This window comes from Lepisosteus oculatus, chromosome 14, assembly GCF_040954835.1.
Source record: "Lepisosteus oculatus isolate fLepOcu1 chromosome 14, fLepOcu1.hap2, whole genome shotgun sequence".
NCBI lineage: Eukaryota > Metazoa > Chordata > Actinopteri > Semionotiformes > Lepisosteidae > Lepisosteus > Lepisosteus oculatus.
The window spans coordinates 3,678,408-3,696,267 of record NC_090709.1 but is presented as its reverse complement, the minus strand read 5'-3'; the positions used below and the strand labels follow the sequence as shown (position 1 = coordinate 3,696,267).

The following is a 17,860-nucleotide window of genomic DNA, read 5'->3' as shown; positions in this document are numbered from 1 at the left end:
AGAGGAGGAAAACAGGTATTACTGGAGGGGCTGGATCAAGAGGCAGATGTCATTTTTAGATGGAAAAAAAGAGCGGATTTCGAGAATGAAGCTGTTTAACTCTGGTGACACTTCAGGTCTGTTATAAGCAACTCATTAACATGTTATCACAGTGTTTATTACACATTATTACAAACGTTACTGCATTTCTCCAAGTCTCTGGTTAGCTATGGACAGGACTAGTGCTGAAGGCCTTTAAGCTTACTGCAGAGAAAGTTACATTTCATTAGCCTTTGTTGTTCATATTGATTTGTTGCTACCTGGGGATAAAACCATCCCTTGAAAAGTGAAGAACTCTGCAGGGGTGCAGATAAAACCAAGAGGCTATTCTTTACATAGAGGGCGGTGGGGGTGGGGAACAAGCTGCCCAGCTGTGTTGTTGAAGCCCATACCCTGGCTTCTCTCAAGACACAGCTGGATGAGCTCCTCCAGTCAGGACAGGAGGCTCTTCTTTACACAAAATGTGGGGGGAGTGGGGAACACCCCGCCCAGACGTGTTGCTGAAGCAGACACCCAGAATTGGGTCAAGACGCAGCTGGACAGGGGGCACTTCTTTTACTCAAAGGGTGGGGGGAGTGGGGAACACCCTGCCCAGCCATGTTGCTGAAGCCAACACAAAGAATTCGGTCAAGACGCAGCTGGCTGAGATCTGCTTCTCAGTCAGTTACCGATCTGCCAGCCGAGCCTGGAGGTTACAAACAGGACGTTTTCGTGCACCGAGCTACCGGACCGGGACAGGCCTGTCCTAAACTGCCATTGGGAATCGGGGTTGCCAAGGCCGCGATCTCACCCCGGCAGACAAGCCTCATCCCAGTGGCCCCCCATGGTCCGGCAACCCACCCGCCTACCGGTTTCAACTCTGGTCCTTGGGGTCGTTGGTGGCCTTCTGGATGGTGTTGATGAGGCCCTGCAGCTCCTTGTTCTTGTCCTGGATGTCCGTCTCCAGCTGGTTCCTCTCCCCCTGTAGCTGTTTGACTGAGGCCTCTAGCTTGCTGCACTGTCCCTCCAGGGCCTGGACCTCCGCAGTCTTCTCCTTCTTCTGCTGATCCTTGTCCGCCTTGGTCTTGACCACGTCGCTGCAGGTGTCGCCCACGCCTTTGCTCAGATTCTCATACCTGGAAGAGGAGATGGGGTGGGGAACTGTGACCCCTCTTGTGTGGAAGCCTGCAGCCCCCCACCACTGAGACCATATGGGACAGGAGAATCCGAGCCAGCGAGCCGAGAGACGGGGGGGGGAGATGTCCTCCTGCTGAAAAACTAAGGTTGCTGCTGGAAGAGGTGTTAGTGGGGCCAGCAGGGGGGCGCTCACCCTGCAGTCTGTATGGGTCCTGATGCTCCAGTATAGTGACAGGGACCCTATACTGTAAACAGGCGCCGTCTTTCATGTGAGATGTAAAACTGAGGTCCCGATTCTCTGTGGTCATTAGAAATCCCAGGGTGTTTCTCGAAAAGAGTAGGGGTGTAACCCCGGTGTCCTGGCCAAATTTCCTCCTAATAGTCGCCCTCTCTGAACTGGCTTCATCCCTCTGCTCTCCTCCTCACTGAAAGCTGATGTGTGGTGAGCATTCTGGTGCACTATGGCTGCTGTCGCATAATCCAGGTGGGGCTGCACACTGGTGCTCTTCTTGCTGGCGTTACTGAAGTTATTGCGCATTTACTGTCCAGCACTGCCCGTTGTTGGTGTTGGGTTGTGCATGATGGTGGGCTGTCATGACTGTCGTTATTTACCGTTTTGTAACGTGCCATGCACACTGTGCCGTCTTTTTGTACTGTGTGCCTCCTGAGAGAACGGGGCCAATACAAATTCCTATGGACTGTATGTGTGCATACTGTAGGGCAATCCTACTCTGTTGGTGAGAAGCGAGGCCCTGCACCCCAGCTGCTCCAGGTGGTGCTGTATAAATGGCCGACCCTACGCTTTGACCCCCAGCTTCTCTCTCCCTATCTGTGTGTCTCATGGAGAGCAAGCTGGAGTCTGTGAAAAGACAAATTCCCAATGCAAGAAACTGTATAGGGTTAATAAAGTGATCTTATAAATTACTCTGCCTCTCATCCCCTGTGCTACTTCTGGTTTGTGATCTTTGAGGTTATTGGGTGACCGATGAAGAGTTTTGACTGGGTTGATGCATTCTCATGCATTTGATGCCAACAGCAGAAGAGGATCCCGCAGTACTTTCTCCTAGTTGGTAAAATAAGGTATTCAGTGGTGTCAGAACAACGATAACAGGCACCCTGGGCCTAATATGAAGCAAACGGCAGCTCCCGAGACAGTATGGGAGCGGATAATTCAAGCCTAACAGGAAGTGCTTTTCACAAAGGGTGGTGGGAGGGTGGAGTAAGCCGCTCGGTTGGAATGAATCCTGATATCCCAGGATCTCTGGCTAATTGCAATGATGGGTTCCCCCATGGCAGAGCTGGAGCTCTGGGGGGGTCTTACTTCTCCACCGATCGGTCCACTTGGTGGCAGATGTCCTCGATCCAGCCCTTCGACTTGTCCAGGAGCTTCTTGGCCAGCGCCACGTTCCTCTTCTTCACGGCTGTCCGGATCATCGGCAGCATGGTGCCAACGATGTTGGTCCCCGTACTGGCGCACTGTGAGCGAGATCAAGCGCCAGCACCGTTATCTCTGTTTCGCAATCCTGACCCCTCTGCTGTCTCAAGAGTCTCCAGCGCTTTTATTTCAACAGGGAAGACACCCCGGATCTAGATTTTAGGATTGGGATGTATTTTACAGCAGACTATCCATCCATTTTCTCAGAGCTCTCTCCAGTACAGGGTCACAGGGGGAAGCTGGGGTCTATCCCAGCAAGCAACAGGCACAAGGCAGGTTCACCCTGGACAGGACACCAGTCCATCACTGGACACACAGACACAGACACACACACACTGGACAGGACAGGACAGGACACTAGTCCATCACAGGACACACACGCACACATGCACCAGGGAAAATGCACCTGCCAGTATGATTTTGTACTATGGTAGGAAACTGGAGCACCCAGAGGAATCCTGCATGAACACAGGGAGAATATGCAAAGTCCATGTAGGAGTTTGTAGGAGTCTATGGAAGCCTCCCAGGGATCTCCCAAGACCCAACTAAATGTATGGGATACAAGTTCATTTGTAGAACCCTTTGAAAATGATATTTTTTCCAGATTTTAAATTTCATTAAATTTTCTGCACACACAACTGAGACACATACACAACTGAGACACACACACCTGTCAAAGCATGTGTGCACACACATACACAACTGAGACACACACCGGTAGCAGCAGGTGCCCACACACACACACACAACTGAGACACACACACCTGTAGCAACAGGTACACACACTCACACAAACCTGGAGCTGTAAGTACTCGGACTCACCTGGAGCAGCAGGTACTCACACACACACACACACACACACACACACACACACACACACACACACACAGAGAGAGACACAGACCCACCTGGAGCGGCAGGACCTCGGAGGAGGCGAACAGCTGCTGGCTTTCGGTGGCCTTGAGCCTCAGTTTCCTCTCCAGCTCAGGGTGGGTGGCCAGACACAGGTAGGACAGGTGGAAGAGCAAAGCTGTCTTCTCGGCGGCCGGGAGCATATCCCTGAACATCTCCATGTCATTCATCAGCTGCTGATCCGCAGGCACTAGGTCTGAGAGAGACATTCAGGAAAAAAAAGGCTTTTTAAATATTTTCTTCACCCCCACGTCCCCCATGTCAAAACCCTCCCAAACCAGAGTGTCCAACATGAACACCTTGAGCCCTTGAGTCTGTGTAAAACTTTCTGCACATCTGCCTTGTGCAAACACCTTCAGTAACTGAAATCAAGACAGTTCACTGTGGTTCAGCTTGTGAATCCTAAAGCCTCATTATACCTCCATAAGACACCAAGGGGTCAAAAACCACAGCTGAAGTCGGAGAATCACAATATCCGAATCGGGTTAACGGATCAGAACACGCTTACTGCGACACTGAGACATCTTGAAGCAGGTTTGTGGGCGACGTTAGGCACTTAAACGTCTGTCCTGCAAAGAGAAAGAGGATGTTTTTTTTTAGGCAAATATCAAGAAAATAATAAAGTTATTTCCCTCTCACCCCATGCCGCTCCTATGCCAGAACACCAGCTGAACACCGCCGATGGAGAGCAGCTGGGTTTGAGATGAACTACAATACAAGCTGAGAGACCAACAAATTGCTTAAGATACCCTACTGGGGAGGTATCAAGTGGAGAAAGCACACACCGATTTCAAGTCTACACAAGTTTCAGCCGCGTTTTCTAGCGGCCTCACAGCTCACTGGAATGGTGTGCAAATTTTCATAAAACGAGCATCTGGTCTCCTCTTAACAACTAATCATTTTCTTTGACCAGCGGACAGAACACACACACCCCTCCCCCCACATTAAGACCAGGAGAGACAGGAGGACTGCAAGCCTGACTGGTTCAAATCGAAAGAATATGGGAAAGGCAGCAGATGGGACAACGGAGCCTAAATGGATATAGTAAGGCATCCTAGAGCATATTAATAAAAAAAGCCTTTAGACTCATGGCTGTACGAAGCTCTCTCAGCTCTTCCCGGAGGACTTTGAAAGTGTGCCCTTCTCTGAGCCTGTTTTATAGTGCTCCGAACAGGTAAGAAACATCATATAAGGCTCGCAGGGCTGCAGAACCCCGCCCCTACTCAGACTGCTCCAGGGGAAAAATCTGTAGGGGGGCCGTCTGAAATTCGGAGGGGGGGAGTGAAACAGAGCCGTTGTGACTGCTCCAGCAGAATTTCACAACCAGGCCCCTGATGGTCGTGATCAAGATACCGATGAGCCATCTGGCATTGAGCGACGAAGCCCGGTTTCACGTTCACCAGCGCCCGCGCGATTATTGTTATTATTGCCCGGAGTAGCAAAATGCACCGACGTTCTGAATCGTTAATAATAATAATAATAATAATGGCAAGTGGAGCTGTATGTCCTGAAGTATAATAATAATAATTAATAATTGCTTACACTTATATAGCGCCTTGCTGGACCCTCCACTCAGAGCTCTTCCCAGGTCATGGGGATCCCCTCCAGCCCCACCAGTGTGCAGCCCCACTAACACCTCTCCCAGCAGCAGCCTCAGCTTTCCCAGGAGTCCCCCCTCCAGATTAAGAAAACAGCAGGCACAGACTCCGATAACTACGGTCCTCGTTATAGAATAACTCTTAAGTATTAGGATAAACTCTTGCAAGGCATCGGTCCACCCGAGCCCTCGAGATCGTAATAATGCTGCAAAGGGACGGGTAATGGGCTTATTCCCTGCCACAAAGGAAAGAAAGGCAACGTTTCGGGCCGTGGAGCCTTCTTCACGTTACCTGTCCTTACCTGTTACCTAGAGGAAACCTTCTCGAGCTGCTTTATAATAATGTTGACACCCAGGAATGCAGACACCATGGAATAGGTGCTGTTCATGGACGGATAGCCCTTCCGGCACATCAGACAGTCCGATGCAGGACCTGCAAATCGGGGGTTCGTGTTCATTATCTGACCATTGACAAAGCACATCTGTTTTTTTAGGGCCCGAGTTAAGTAGGTGAAAGTCCTTTTGTCCAAAACTGAGGGGGCAGGACAGTTGAGTCGAGGGGGCGATGCACCGGGTCTTGACTGCTCTGCCCCCACACCCTTCGGCAGACACCTCTACCAGGAGGCATTCCTGCAGACCCTATTACAGTGTTCTGACACAAGCAGCCCCCAGTGTTTCTCTCACTAATGTACGCAGCTGTGTGGACAGGGGCTCACATGAGCCTTTTCTGTGAAGTGTCAGTGAAATCACCAGAGTCATGTGTGTTAACAGCAATGTATGGCGATTTCAGCAACCAGACAGAGTACATGTCAGGGTCTGAGGGAATGTCCCACACTGCCAGCTGGAGGGACTGAGTCTCTTTTGTTTGAAGGGAGTGTCCCACACTGCCAGACTGGAGGAACTGAGTCTCTTTAGTCTGAAGGGAGTGTCCCACACTGCCAGGCCAGAGGGACTGAGTCTCTTTAGTCTGAAGGGAGGGTCCCACACTGACAGGTTGAAGAAACTGAGTCTCTTTAGTCTAAAGGGAGGGTCCCCCACTGACAGGCTGGAGGAACTGAGTCTCTTTAGTCCGACTTTTAATGTCAGGATTTCCAGCCATAGTGTCAACATCGGAATGATATCACCTATTTGATTCATGATGTCTGAAGCTTTCGACTGTAAGCTACAGAAAATAAACGCTTTGCTCAGGAGTGGGTGCAATAGTAAAAAAAAACACAAAACTCGCTCATGAGAATTGGGACCAATAAATAATTCAGTTACTTTTTTGTACAACATGAAAACATATTTCAAATTCATAGAAACATGCCAAAATGGAGGACAATTAAATACAAAACCTGTTCTAAAATCATGTTAAAAAAAAGACCCAATATTTGAATACAGGTCCTGACCAGTTGAAATTAATGATAGAAGCGACTAGGTTCACTCACTTACAGAGTGCCAGAGACTTGTGCAGACTTGAGCTTCGATTTTGGCAGGAAATGATTTACAGTTGTCGAAGAGGTCTGACAGAGCATGTTCCCAGTCTATTACACTCCCATCCCCTCCAGCACTGTCCTCTGTTATACTTTCAAAATGTCTTTACTTCCGGCCCGGGGACGAAGTCAACCCAGCGGACGTCTGAAAAAGAGCAGAGAGACAGGAGCTCCTTGAAAGGGCATTTGGAACTCAGAGACTGAGACGCCACTTTACACAGAGGGTAGTGGGGGTGGGGAACAAGCTGCCCAGCCCTGTTGTTGAAGCCGATACCCTGGCTACTCTCCAGACACAGCTAGGTGAGCTCCTCCAGCCAGGACAGGAGGCTCTTCATTACACAGAGGGTGGTGGGGGTGGGGAACAAGCTGCCCAGCCCTGTTGTTGAAGCCGATACCCTGGCTTCTCTCCAGACACAGCTGGGTGAGCTCCTCCATTCAGGCCAGGAGGCTCTTCATTACACAGAGAGTGGTGGGGGTGGGGAACAAGCTCGCTCAACCCTATCATTGAAGCTGATGTCCAGCTGTGTCCTGAGAAAAGACTGGGTGAGGTCCTCCAGTTGTTTAACACTGCTTGATTGTTTAACATCAATAAAGTAAACAGACTGCCTAGCAGGGCCAAGTGACTAACTATCCTGCAGAAACAGCAGAGGCGCTGTAGCTGTGAAAGAGCTTTTCCCGGTACTCAGGGTGCGACAGGGACCATTACAGAAGATCATTTGTGCCTTCTGCCATAAGACTTTACAACCCAACTACAGTATGTCTGGGCGGGGGCAGGGGCACTGACCTGTTGCAACACCATACCTGTACTCCTGAAACCTGATTCCTCTGTAACAACTGATGCTCTGTGTTACTGGCGCTCTGTCTACATCTGGTTTATAGTGCAATAGGTGGAAGTGGAATGGGCAATTCATTTATTATTCACAACTGTTCAATAGTTACCTACTCTTTGCAATGTGCTTGGGAGTTTGTAATATCTATACTGTCTATTACACCTTCCTTGTGTTCTGTACATTCATTTTTTTGCTTTGTGTGCCTTTTCTGTCTTGTTTGTAATTCTTTATTCCATTTAATTTAGTTATTGTATTGTATTACTGTATTACTGTATTACTACATCTGTACTGTGCTGTGTTGACTGTGCCTGGCTGCTGTAGCACCTGAATTTTACTGGATGAATAAAGTCTGCCGGGAGAGTGGGGAAGGAGCCGGCTGCCTCACACTCCGATGGCCATGTCCTGGGAGATGCTCAGCTGGTCCAGCTCTTGCAGGGCCCGGTCGTACTCCCTCTGCAGCTGCTCCGCAGACTGATTGGAGGGGCGCAGGGCCAGGAAGCTGTAGGCGTCTTCGCAGTGAGAGAACTTCTCCCCCACACTGGAGCAGCAGGCACACAGCACCTGGAAGGACTGCTCTGTGTGTGTGTGTGTGTGTGTGTGTGTGTGTGTGTGTGTGTGTGTGTGTGTGTGCAGAGGGGGTGTCCTACACTGACAGACTGAAGGAACTGAGTCTCTTTAGTCTGAAGGGGGTGTCCCACTCTGACAGGCTGGAGGAACTGAGCCTCTTTAGTCTGAAGGGGGTGTCCCACACTGACAGTAAAATGTTTTGTTTCATGTTTTGTCAGTGACAGAGTAGTCAGTACTCGTAAGCAAGGTACCCATTTCCTGAGGGATGAGTGTACAGTATGTTTGAATATCAGGATTTCCACAGCTGGAGTCAACTTCAGACTGATATCATCTACTACATTCATGATGTCTGGAGGTTTGGATTACAAGTCCTACAGAAGTCCTACAGAAGATAAGTCCTTTTACCTTTCAGGAGTGGGCTCAATAATAAACATAAATAACTAAATCATAAAAACTCTGCTTTACAAGAATCTGGAACACAATAAAAATCAAGTTAGTTTTTTTGGCATCATTTTAAATTAATACTAACGTGGGAAAATATCAAACCGGAGGACAGTAAAAAAACAAAAACCTGTTCTCAATACGGAGACGGCTGAGCTCACACACTCACAGAACGCCAGAGGACATGAGCAGGAGGGGTGTGTCCACCTCAGTAGCCACAGTAAGATGATCTGGAGTGATCTGAAGCTATTGAAGGGGCATGCCAGAACACGCCTCTGGCCTTCAACACTCCCACCCCCTCCAGCAGTGGCCTGTTAGCAGGATGCTCTTAGCATGCCTTTCCTTGAGGCCCCGGGAACGACATCAACCCAGCGGATGTCTGAAAAAGATAAGAGAAACAGGAGCTCCGTGAAAGGGCAAATGGAACTGAGAAACAGAGACACTGCTTTACACTGAGGGGGGTGGGGGTGGGGAACAGCTATGCTGCTGGGAGCCGGTAACCCCGGCTTCTCTCAGGACACAGCTTGATGAGCTCCTCTGATCAATTAACTCCTAAATACTGAAAAGACCAGATTTTCTTAGCTTTATTAGGATCATATTGTTGTGTTTAACAAAGTACAGATATGAAAATACGCACCATAAACGATCATTGAAGTCCTAGCCACTGTTATACTTGATGATATTCCAGCAGATCAGCTGGCATTGTAGAAACCAAGAGATTCGAGCCTGAAGTGTCCGTTCGTCCAGCCAAGCTTTATAGTAGGCATACAAGGAACCACAATAAGGACTATAGTAGTTGTAGTAGCTCAGAGGGGACATGCCTCAACACAGCTTATTTATACACGTTTCTCTACACCCTCCCCCTCCTGTCTTCGAGGTAGCTTTCTCAGGACACTCCCAGGACTCGGAAAGAACTTAAAACATTCCTTTCTTGTCAGGAGTTTAGTGTAAACATTCCCCATTTGGGAATTTGGGACAGGAAGTGAGAAGCATCTGTGCTCAAGCCAGCGTGAAGGTTAGAGCTTAGCATGTGAATGCAGCAGGAGTTCACAGCTCCTGCCACTATCTGGGTACAGGGTTACACACTGATTCTGTTCACAGACTCCATCAGTACATATGGTGCTGAATCCTGGAAAAGAGTGAAAGTCTGATTGAATTTATATTATAGGCTCGGTTCAATTGAGGTCTGCGGATCATTGTTTCCTGCTCCATTAAATTCGTCTTTATCTCAACAAAATGTCATCCAAATAACCTCAGGCCATCGGGGAACTTCTTAAAATCACATTTGGGTATGTTAACAGTCAGCATTTGCGAGTGCAGAAGTCAATCTAAAAAATAAGGATTCAGTTTGTCTGGCTGGCGTCCAGTTTCAGTTTTTCCCCAGTATCATAATGCTCATGGTGAAGCACAACCCGGGGCTGGGGTATAAACTGCACGAAAGTGGGTTTAAAACTGGACAGCAGGCGCTTCTTTACACAAAGGCTGGTGGGGGTGTGGCCAGCTGGCAGTCCCCCCCCCAACTGGAGCTCAGGAGGTGTGAGCCTGGCCAGTACCTGGAGGGGAGACTCCTGGGAAAGCTGAGGCTGCTGCTGGGAGAGGTGTGAGGGGGGACAGTAGGGGGCGCTCACCCTGCGGTCTGTGTGGGTCCTGATGCCCCAGTATAGTGACGGACGGGGACACTGGACTGTCCTTCTGATGAGACGTCAAACCGAGGTCCTGACTCTCTGTGGTCATTAACAATCCCACGGTGTTTCTGGGAAAGAGTAGGGGTGTTACCCCAGTGTCCTGGCCCAATTCCCCCCCTGGTCTTTACCCATCATGGCCTCCTAATAACCCCCCTCTCTGAACTAGCTTCATCCCTCTGCTCTCCTCCCCACTGAGAGCTGCTGTGTGCTGAGCGGACTGGAGCATCATCCAGGTGGGGCTGCAGGGGATCCCCGGACCTGGGAAGAGCTGGAGAGTCCAGGAAAGCGCTATAGAAGTGTAAGGAGTTATTAATTATTATTAACAGGCTGCCCAACCTGTTGTTGAAGCCTCTCTCGGGACACAGCTGGATGAGCTCCTCGGAACAATTAATTCCTCACCATCAAACAGGGGGCGGAGGGGTCCCACGGGCTGAACGGGCCCCAGGTGGATGCAGGTGTGTTCACACGCAAGCGAAAGGCGGAACGCGCCCCGAGAGACACAGCCGGGTTGGACAGCGGACGGTTGAGGAAAGCCGGCGTCTGTTTCTTATCTTGACTGGTCTGGAAAACTGCCACCTCTTCAGAAATCACCCGTTTCAGCAGGAAAGGCTGAGTGTCGCGCGGGGTGAGGGGTTCGAGGGGAGGGGATAGGCGGGGCCGCGCGCACACAGGTCTGTATCACCAACCTGCCCCACCTCCTCCTCCTCTCGCACGCTTTTATTGCTTTCACGCTGCGAAGATCAGACCCTTTTCAGAAGCGCAGCCGGCTCCGCGCGTTTCCAGCAGCTCCTCGGTGCGTATTTGAGCTCGGTCCTCTTCTGCGTGGCCGCTGCATCGCGCGATCAGCTTGCCGGTCCTGCCGCGTTTGATCGGGCTGGCCTGCGGGTTTGCGGGTTTTGCTCTGCATTGTGTGTCGGGGTGGGTACGCCGATATTAATCCACGATCCAGGGTCACACGGACGCGCCGATCCTACGCGAGCACGGAGTGTGTGTGTGTGTCCTGTGATGGACTGGTGTCCTGTCCTGTGTGTGTGTTTTAAGCAGGCTTAAAAGTTAATTCCACGCCAAAACGTGGACAGAAAAAAAAACCCAGCGTGTGTGTCCGTTTCTGCTTTTCTGCGTGGAATGAATCCCCGCCGCACTCTTTCACGGTGCAGGGCTGTGGGGTGTCTCGGGGTTCCTGTTCCAATCAAAAAGGTTCAGATCTGCGTCTGTGGGGGGTTTTAAAGACCGATGCGTAACGCAATAAGGATTAAAAAGGGACACGCGCGTGGCTTTCTTTCGGGTTCCCCTGTCTGGCGTGAAGAGCACTAGAACTGTCATTCAGTAAGAATTTGCAACTTCACTCCGATCCCCAGCAAACGCGGTAGAGGCAGCAGCTATAAAATAAGATGAGATTACTTTAACTAGCCCTATACAATTTCTTGCATGAGGAATGTGTCTTTTCACAGACCCCAGCTTTTTCTCCGTGAGATACACAGACAGGGAGCTGGGGGTCAGAGCGCAGGGTCGGCCATTTATACAGCACCTCTGGAACAGTTGGGGTGAAGGGCTTCCTCTGCCGGCCCCGGGATTGGAACCGGCAGACCCTGAGGCACAGAGTCACTGCTCCGCGCTCCGCCCCTTTGTATATAAGGAATTAATTCATTAGATACAGCGAGGCACCGGCAGAAACACACCAGCGACCCTCTACTCGCCAGCGAAGAAGCAAACACGCACGCTGGAGCTGCCCCTATAATGAAGGACCCTGGAAAAAGTTTCCTCTTACCCAAAAGGGGGGTACAGGTCATATTATTCAACCCCCTTACACCTATATAGCGCCTTTCCGGACTCTCCAGCTCTCTCCGGGTCAAGGGGATCCCCTCCACCCCCCACCAGTGTGGAGCCCCGCCTGGTTGACGCTTAGGGTGACAGAGATGCAGGGAAAGGAAGAGTAGATACTGACCACAGATTTTTTAAAAAGACGAGGGAGGGAGAAACCAAGCTATTTAAAAAAAAAAAACATTTTGATCTCCGTCTCTCTCTTTTCCAGAAGTAAAGAAGATCAGCAACACAAATGGCGGAGAACAAAGGTAGGTGTGTTGGTACCTCCGAGGTTGAAAAAAGGATCACCGACTGCATGCCATGTGCGTGACAAGTCGGCTTAAAGATCAGACGCTGTTAAACGAAGGAACTTCTCATCCCGTTATATTATAAGGACGGAAGTCTGAGAAAATCAAGGATGACGTTCTTGAGCAGCGTCAAGTGAGATCTAATTTACAAAATCGAAGATGAATGCCCCCCAAAAGAGCCGCGGGTGGTTATATTATCCTCGGGAATCTCTTCCTTATGTCCAAATAGCTTCAACTGTGGGAACGCGTAGACATGATGGAAGTCTGATAGGACTTGGGGCGCCCTCTGGCGGAAAAGGGCCGAATTATCAGCCTTAAACAATGAGGCGTCCTCAAACAACTAGTAAAAAAAGTTACTCGTTACTACTAAAAGACCCGCTTATTAGATCTCGGTTACCACCATTTCCTCATCGATGTTCTAGAAAATTAATTTTTATTTTTGGATTTAAGTGAAAACAGCGCTGTGGTTCCCCCTTCGGGAATGGCGCAAACTCCCAGCTCTTTCCTCCCTGTTGCTGGGACGAGCTTTTCCTGCAGCGGCCGAGGCAGCTGCATTTGAACGCTCTCCTCCCCTCCCGTCTTATCCGTCTGCCGGGCTGTTTTCGCCGGCTCGCGGCCGCAGTCCAGGCCGGTTTCCACGCGGTGCAGTCGGTGATCCAGCTCCAGGAGCTGGTCTCCGTGGTGCAGAAGGCGGCCATGCTGTTCAAGGTGTCCTACTTCAGCCTCTGCCAGTACCCGGATCTGGAGACCAAAGTCCACCAGCGGGGGACGGAGTCGCGCAAGCTGTGCATCTCCACGGCGGCTACGTTTTTACAGGTAGGCAACATACCCTTTAAATATCATTATTGCTGGCCCATCAGCACTAATAGTAATGCTCGTGTAGTGGACCACTGCCTGGAAGTGTATTTAAAACTGATGGGGGGGGGGCAGCACGTCTGTACACAAAGGACGGGGGTGTGAAACAAGCTGCCCAGTCCATGTGGTTGAAGCCGATGCCCTGGCTCCTCTCCAGACACAGCTGGGTGAGCTCCTCCAGTCAGGACAGGAGGCTCTTCTGTACACAGAGGGGTGCGGGGGTGGGGAACAAGCTGTCCAGTCAGGACAGGAGGCTCTTCTGTACATAGAGGGTGGTGGGGGTAGGGAACAAGTAACTTTACCTTTCTCTCTCATTTCCGGTTCTTCCCCCCCCCGCCCGAAGTGTGCCAACGTGGGGACCGACATCATGAAACGAGTGTTCCCAGCAATTCGGCAGGCGGTGAGGGACCAGCAAATGCAGTCGGCCCGGGTCAGCCTGGAGCTGTCCAAGACCCTGATCCAGAAGATGTGCTCCGACGTGCAGAACGTCGTGGACAAGTACGCATCTTTATTTTCTCTGGGGAATTCCAGCTGCGACTGCTGGGTCTGTTGATGCTCTCTTGGGGAAGGGGGTTAAATCTCATTCTCATCATTTTAATCGGAGTTCAGTCAGCCTCAAGATGGAAGGGTTGAACTGAACAGCTGTGCAAATGGATAAAGCCTATTGAACGATACGTCAAGTCTCACGTTCGTTCCCCCCCCAAGGCACTCGTTTTTCTCTGTCGTGAGAACATAAGAAGGGCCAAGTCATCTTTTTCATTTCTAACCGGTCTAGCCTGTTTTAATGGTTAATGGATCCGAGGCTGCAATGGTGTGAAAGTAGCCAGTTTTCAACCACAGAGCTGGGCAGGTTGTTCCACACCCCCACCACACTTTGTGCAAAGAGGTGTTTTCTGTTCTCCGCTTTCAAACGGTTTCAGATAGTTTTACACTCCCTTCAGACTAAAGAGACTCAGTTTCTCCGGCCTGTCAGTGTGGGACCCTCCCTTCAGACTAAAGAGACTCAGTTCCTCCTGCCTGTTCTCTCTCTCTCGACCGCAGGTACGAGAGCCTGAACGGCAGCGTGGCCAGCACCTGCAGCGATGTGAAGGCGGTCCGCGAGAGCGAGCAGCAGGAGAGGGAGAAGAAGACGCAGGAGGCGGAGGCACTGCGGGCGCAGGCCCACGCCCTGAAGGACCGGCTGGCCCGCCTGAACGAGGAAAAGGCCCGGGTGGGCCGGCAGATCCAGGACAAGCTGGTGGAGAAGAGGCGGCGCCAGGGCGGCTGCTGGGCCTACAGTGACAAGAGCAACAACGCCCGCCTGAGCGCCCTGGAGGGCGAGCTGCGCCACCTCTATGGGCAGGACAACCGCCTCACCCGGGAGATCTGGGACAACGCGGCTGAGCTCAACCGCATGCAGGCCGTCTACTCCCAGGTGCTGGTGGAAATAGGTAAGCGTGCCGATTGAGGGGGGTGTCCATGCCTGGTCCTGGACTGGGGTCCTGTCCAGGGTGTGTGAGTGTGTGTGTGTGTGTCCTGTGATGGACTTGCGTCCTGTCCATGGTGTGTGTGTGTGTGTCCTGTGATGGACTGGGGTCCTGTCCAGGGTGTGTGAGTGTGTGTGTGTGTGTCCTGTGATGGACTTGCGTCCTGTCCATGGTGTGTGTGTGTGTGTCCTGTGATGGACTGGTGTCCTGTCCAGGGTGTGTGAGTGTGTGTGTGTGTCCTGTGATGGACTGGTGTCCTGTCCAGGGTGTGTGAATGTGTGTGTGTCCTGTGATGGACTGCCGTCCTGTCCAGGGTGTGTGAGTGTGTGTGTCCTGTGATGGACTGCCGTCCTGTCCAGGGTGTGTGAGTGTGTGTGTGTGTCCTGTGATGGACTGGTGTCCTGTCCAGGGTGTGTGAGTGTGTGTGTGTGTTTTGTGATGGACTGGTGTCCTGTCCAGGGTGTGTGAGTGATGGACTGCTGTCCTGTCCAGGGTGAACCCTGCCTTGTGCCTGTTGCTTGCTGCCCACCCGTCTCCCTCTCTCCCTCTCCCTCAGGGAAGCTCGGGAAGCCCAAGCAGCTGCAGGAGGTGCAGCGCTGCCTGTCCCGTGTCCAGCAGATCCTGCTGAGGCTGCACAACTTCTGCGATACGGCCCGGGTGGCCATCGCCAGCCTGGGGCAGAAGACAGAGGCGGGAGAGAGCTTCCTGGATTACATCCAGGACTTCAAGGAGGAGTACCTGAAGAGCCTGGATGAGGCAGAGCAGGTGGGTGGAGGGGCAGGGGGGCAGATCGGTGGTGTGATTTTCTCTCCCGAATTTCAGTGGGAGCCTCCGTCAGTCAGACGGGTAGCTGTCTACAGTAGCTGGAAATAAGGAAACTATGATATTTTAGGACAGTCATTCATTTTAGAGTTAATAACTGCCATTTTTCTCCACACATCTACACACTGTGCACAAATGCACACTACACACATTCTGACTACAATCGCACCGTACACACCAACACAATGCATACACTCAACTGATCTGACACAATCGCACTCTACAACCTACTATACTGTATACACACTACACACGCACACACATTCGTACTATATCCATCAACACAACGCATACACACTACACACACACACATTGATACTGTACACATCGTCGCAACGCATACACCCACTGTACACACAACTGATCTGTATTCACAATACACACAACGACACACTACACATGCATGCACATTCGTACTACATACATCAACGCATACACACTTTACACACCACTGATCTGTATACACAATACACACAACCACACTCTACACCCAACTATACTGTATACACACTACACATTTGTACTGTGTACATCAATGCAACACATACACACAATTGATCTGCGCGCACGCACACGCACACGCACACCCCAGTCCTTCCAGGTGCTGTGTGCCTGCTGCTCCAGTGTGGGGGAGAAGTTCTCTCACTGCGAAGACGCCTACAGCTTCCTGGCCCTGCGCCCCTCCAGTCTGTCTGCGGAGCAGCTGCAGAGGGAGTACGACCGGGCCCTGCAAGAACTGGAGCAGCTGAGCCTTTCCCAGGACATGGCCATCGGAGTCTGAGGCAGGAGGACAAGGACCAGGAAGAGCTCTCTCACGGCCTCTGCGCTTCCTGCATTATAATGGGGTCCCTGCTTGGCCATCTGTCTAGTTTCTTGATGATGTCATGTGGTGATTTATGATGTCATGGAGGATGGGAATCGCTTTTCCCTGCTCCTGGGGTTCTGGTGAGGGGTTATCATGCAGACTAGGATCAAGGCTAGGGTGTTGCTAATCTACAGCAGGGGGGTTTGGTTATGTCCATGTTTCTAGTGTGACTGCAGAACATTTCAAATGCACCTTTTTGACTATGTTCATTAATGGAAACTGGACAGCTTAAGTGAGGGGGGTGACTGTCACATACCTCCACAATGTCATACTTGGGATCCCCCACACACGGTGTAATTCATGTGCCTGATCCCCATCTGTATGGCATGAAATAATGGAACTGCACAATAAAATGGTCTCGATTGGAGCAGTCTGATTCCTTTGCCGTCTGTGGTACGAGCTCCCCAGCCCTGTGGTTTAAGCCAATACCCTGGCTTCCCTCCAGACACAGCTGGGTGAGCTCCTCCACTCAGAGAAGCTCTTCTGTACACAGAGGGTGGTGGGGTTGGGGAACAAGCTGCCCGGCCATGTTGTTGAAGCTTATTCCTTCGCCAGACACAGCTGGGTGAGCTTCTCCAGTCAGGACAGGAGGGTCTTCTGTACACAGAGGGGGGCGGGGGTGGGGAACAAGCCGCCCCGCCCTGTGGTGGAAGCCGAGACCCTGGCTTCTCTCCAGACACAGCTGGGTGAGCTCCTCCAGTCAGGACAGGAAGCTCTTCTGTACACAGATGGTGTAGGGGTTGGGGAACAAGCTGCCCGGCCGTGTTGTTGAAGCTTATTCCTTCGCTTCTCTCCAGCCACAGCTTGGTGAGCTTCTCCAGTCAGGACAGGAGGGTCTTCTGTACACAGAGGGGGGCAGGGGTGTGGAACAAGCCGACCAGCCCTGTGGTGGAAGCCGAGACCCTGGCTTCTCTCCAGAAACGTACCGTTCCATTTGACTAAACAACCTTTTCTCCATATCCCTGCTTTACCCTGAGAGCCAAGAGGGTGGAGTCCCATCCAAATAACAAAAGACAACACATCTATTCAACTGACACTCAGAGGTAACTGAACACATTTCAGGTTTACACCCCAGTTAAACGTGCCTTTTCTTCATTTCAGATCGCTCTGCTCCCCACGATCTCTGAAAACCCACTCTCACACACCACGCCCTCACATCGCACATGGCTCTACATTCACCAGCTGTAATACGGCTACGAACAAAGACAGACAGTGAAGTTCGCCGTTACTAAATGACATTCGTATTAGTTCATGCATGTATTAATGTTCACTGGAAAGCAGTTTCAGTTAAATATTAAAATGTTCCCAGCGACAGCTACATAACAGACTCATGACAGTAGTGACCATATTATGTCCACCCTATCTGGGGACGTTCTAATGTGACTCCAGTTGCTTAAACCACATGAAGAGGTGATGTCAGTTCGTCCCCCTACTTCAGTAAAAACTAGAGGGCAGCAGCTCTTGCTCTGAGTTCGCTGAAAAGAGACTTACAAAAGACACAGGCGCAAGAACGGAGCCTGGAGAGATGTTCAAATAAACGCCGCCCCCCTAGAGAGACCCGACTGTGTAAGAGCCTGGGATCTGTGAAAAGAGTCTTTTATATTTCTATTTAAGTGATTTTTTTATATTTATTTTGTATTGATGTAC

General features: G+C 50.9%; 2 protein-coding genes across 4 annotated transcripts; one reads left to right on the top strand and one right to left on the bottom strand.

The window, feature by feature from the left end:
• Nucleotides 1-892: 892 nt before the first annotated feature.
• Nucleotides 893-4,145, bottom strand: LOC138242748 (uncharacterized). Its single transcript, XM_069198292.1, has 4 exons — nucleotides 4,011-4,145; nucleotides 3,499-3,698; nucleotides 2,477-2,631; nucleotides 893-1,154 (listed from the first exon to the last, which is right to left on the bottom strand). The coding sequence occupies exons 1-4, from the start codon at nucleotides 4,024-4,026 to the stop codon at nucleotides 893-895; spliced, it is 633 nt and encodes a 210-aa protein (XP_069054393.1). The 5' UTR covers nucleotides 4,027-4,145.
• A 6,503-nt stretch (nucleotides 4,146-10,648) lies between these two features.
• On the top strand, nucleotides 10,649-16,580 carry LOC138243160 (FYVE and coiled-coil domain-containing protein 1-like). 3 transcript variants are annotated; one of them, XM_069198668.1, is made up of 7 exons: nucleotides 10,649-10,887; nucleotides 12,130-12,166; nucleotides 12,828-13,021; nucleotides 13,404-13,558; nucleotides 14,102-14,490; nucleotides 15,083-15,291; nucleotides 15,941-16,580. In XM_069198668.1, the coding sequence occupies exons 2-7, from the start codon at nucleotides 12,151-12,153 to the stop codon at nucleotides 16,127-16,129; spliced, it is 1,152 nt and encodes a 383-aa protein (XP_069054769.1). In that variant the 5' UTR covers nucleotides 10,649-10,887; nucleotides 12,130-12,150; the 3' UTR covers nucleotides 16,130-16,580. The 3 variants fall into 3 exon arrangements, with proteins under 3 accessions (XP_069054769.1, XP_069054767.1, XP_069054768.1); XM_069198666.1 differs by having other exon boundaries at nucleotides 10,651-10,887; nucleotides 12,127-12,166; XM_069198667.1 differs by lacking the exon at nucleotides 10,649-10,887 and adding an exon at nucleotides 10,895-11,012 and having other exon boundaries at nucleotides 12,127-12,166.
• The last annotated feature ends 1,280 nt before the right edge of the window (nucleotides 16,581-17,860 follow it).

Coding starts and splice junctions, on each gene's coding strand:
- LOC138242748 (XM_069198292.1), bottom strand. Junction 2,632..3,498: donor CCGAGGTCCTGCCGCTCCAG/GTGGGTCTGTGT, acceptor TCTCGCTCACAG/TGCGCCAGTACGGGGACCAA. Junction 1,155..2,476: donor GTGGACCGATCGGTGGAGAA/GTAAGACCCCCC, acceptor CTCCTCTTCCAG/GTATGAGAATCTGAGCAAAG.
- LOC138243160 (XM_069198668.1), top strand. Junction 13,559..14,101: donor GTGCAGAACGTCGTGGACAA/GTACGCATCTTT, acceptor TCTCGACCGCAG/GTACGAGAGCCTGAACGGCA. Junction 14,491..15,082: donor CCAGGTGCTGGTGGAAATAG/GTAAGCGTGCCG, acceptor CCTCTCCCTCAG/GGAAGCTCGGGAAGCCCAAG.